Below are 2,635 nucleotides of genomic sequence, written 5' to 3' on the forward strand. Positions count from 1 at the left end.
GTAGCATAAACAATGGTCTAGCCATGAAAATTCTCTGGCTATTTTACTGTACTAACTATTGTGATGAACTCATTTGGTATTCATGTGACTCAGTAGGAGTTCCACTGGAATCAGTAGCAATTAAGTGGACCTTTATTTGTACTTTTTAACTAAAGGCAATCAAGCCACCAAACTTCCCCAGCTGTTGTTCTGTATTTCTCAAGTAAACACACCATACCCTTCATTGAAAAGTAATCAGATCAAGGAAAGGATAAAAATTACTACAAAACATGTCTTACATTTTCTTCTTTATTCAGGAGAGTACAATGGTGAGCAAATGAAAAGGTTCCACATCTCTTTCAGCTCAGTAGGTTTGTGCTTCTTTTGTCTCCGTTCATGGAGACAGTAACTGTTGGAGGGACAATCATATGTAACAACTACTGAGGATCTTGCCTTGTACATTTTACAGCTGGATTGCCAAAGAATAAAATAATTGCATCATCATAGACCCATGTAAAACACACAGATTATCTCAGGCAACAGGTGTTTTAGAGTAAAAAAGATGACATTCTAGAGCTACATGAAGCTAATCAAACAGGTGTACAGTAGATGTCACATACTTCTGCAGACACAAACTTAAATTCATTCACGGCATATGGCACAGTCTTTTACTCCTGATAAGATTTCACCAGAATCCACATGAGGAGCACAGTTATGAGGACAATCATGAAGTTGAGGAAAAGCTCTTGCGTGGATCGGTCCATTTTCAGGAATGATCAGGGGAAGCACGGAGGCTAACAGTTGAAGCAAAGGGAAACCCTCAGGGAATCCTCCAAGAATATCCTTGAGATCAGCCTTCAGGTCAGAGTCTCGCCTGAAAAAAACACACCAACAGAACAGACATATGAAGCTAGGAAGCCTAACAGCTATATATATTACTAAAAGTAAATGTTATTTCTATTGCTAAAAGTTAGTGTGCTGCAGAAGTTAAAAAGCAAAGAGTATCTCTACCAGCTTATCACCTTCTTTGATTTCCACCATTTGAGAAAACATGTTCTCAGTGTCACCCCCAAAATACATCTCACATAACAAACAATCCTTGGAAGTCAGCTCTGACTTGCACAGGTTTTTTTTTTTAAACTTCTGCCATATTCTTTTCAAGTGATACTTACTGCAAACATATTACTATTAAAAATTACTAACATTCAAATATTTGTTATTGTATCATTATTTTAAAATAAGGTAGCTAGAAATTTTTCTCTGATATTCAATTCTTAAACTCTATAATATTTACATCTCTCTCTCTCTCTCTCTCTGTTAATTCCCTTAGTTTTACTTTAATACTGCAAGTATAACTTGGAAAAATCACTAAATTCAGTCTTTCTTTGCAATGCTTGGAAGAGAAAACAGGATTTTTGTTATGACTAAAAAGGGAGAGGCAGGGTTATACAGTTTTGTTTCTGAAAAACATCAAAATTCATGGGCTAATGCTAGTAGATTAAATAGGATTTTCTCTGAACTTTTCTGACGCTCCTGCATTTTCAAGTGGCTGCAGTTCTCTTAAGTAGTAATGCCTCTTGAAATATATTCTAAAACTTTTAATCAGCTATTGTTTTTGTGTGATTCACTTTAATCACAGAAAGTCCAGATTTGTGTGTGTTTCTCAGGACACACATGGAGAAGTGATAACATTTGTGACAAGTATCCTGCTACCTAATCCTATTTGTATGCTGTGTAATAAAAATGAAAACTTTTTTAAAAAATAAAAAGAGAAATAAGCTCTGGGCATAAAAAGAAATGCAGCCAGGCAAACAAACTCTTAAAGGAGAAGCTAGATTAGAAAGTAACAGCTATGATGAAAACAAGAGCAAGTTCAGTATCATACCATAATGAAGACAGAAGACTTTCACTGGAAATTGTCTTAGTTTACTAATGAAATATTAAAAGCTCAATACGTGGTAATGCAGTTACACAAATTCCTGTGTCCTCATGTTGCTCTATCAGCTTCATATTTTATTTGTACAAAGGAAAAGTAGATCTAAAAAGTAGCCCATAATTTACCTGAAGAGGATAAATGAAACGGTATTACAGCTTCTGGAACCCTAGGTCAGATATTATTTCTTCCTCAGCTTCTGCCTATCTCCCAATGCAGTCTGGATTCCCAGTCTCTGTGTTGGAACTAAAGTAGTCAGAGGGAGGAGAGCAACAAGTGTATTGGCAACAAAAGTGATGACATCACCAACTAAATATTTTTAAAAGGCTATGCTGGGCCTCAGGATTCAGTTAGGGCTATTTATGCATTTGGGTATATGGATGGATTTACATATGACCATTTCATTTCTTCCTCTGATGAGTTGCTTTAATGTTAAAGACATGTACAAACCCATTGGAACCAACTGGATTTTACAAATGTTTCTTTTGTGCTTCAAATTCACCAGTTACTATCTTCATCCGTAATGTAAAAAAGGGTGTTTGAAATACTCCATATTCATTTTCCGAATCTGTACACGACACTTTCCAGTCTTTAGAAACTGAACAAAGTCCAGACTACATCGTTTACTTTACAAGCACAGGCACCTGTTGCTGCCTTACATAGTTATTATAGTCTCTACAACTTCTCATGTTCTTACACATTTAGTCTAAGAGAGACAGCTAG

The 2,635-nt window shown here is 35.8% G+C and overlaps 1 protein-coding gene across 1 annotated transcript; it reads right to left on the minus strand.

The window, feature by feature from the left end:
* Positions 1–270: 270 nt before the first annotated feature.
* On the minus strand, positions 271–2,149 carry SLN (sarcolipin). Its single transcript, XM_024217161.3, has 2 exons — positions 2,041–2,149; positions 271–853 (listed from the first exon to the last, which is right to left on the minus strand). Exon 2 carries the CDS (start codon positions 741–743, stop codon positions 648–650), a length of 96 nt encoding a protein of 31 aa, XP_024072929.1. The 5' UTR covers positions 744–853; positions 2,041–2,149; the 3' UTR covers positions 271–647.
* Positions 2,150–2,635: the final 486 nt, after the last annotated feature.

Source organism: Terrapene carolina, unplaced genomic scaffold, assembly GCF_002925995.2.
Source record: "Terrapene carolina triunguis isolate 2854851 unplaced genomic scaffold, T_m_triunguis-2.0 Scaffold138, whole genome shotgun sequence".
NCBI lineage: Eukaryota > Metazoa > Chordata > Testudines > Emydidae > Terrapene > Terrapene triunguis.

Excerpts from the sequence above, each read along its gene's own strand:
- SLN (XM_024217161.3), bottom strand. The coding sequence starts at position 743 with ATGGACCGATCCACGCAAGAGCTTTTCCTCAACTTCATGATTGTCCTC.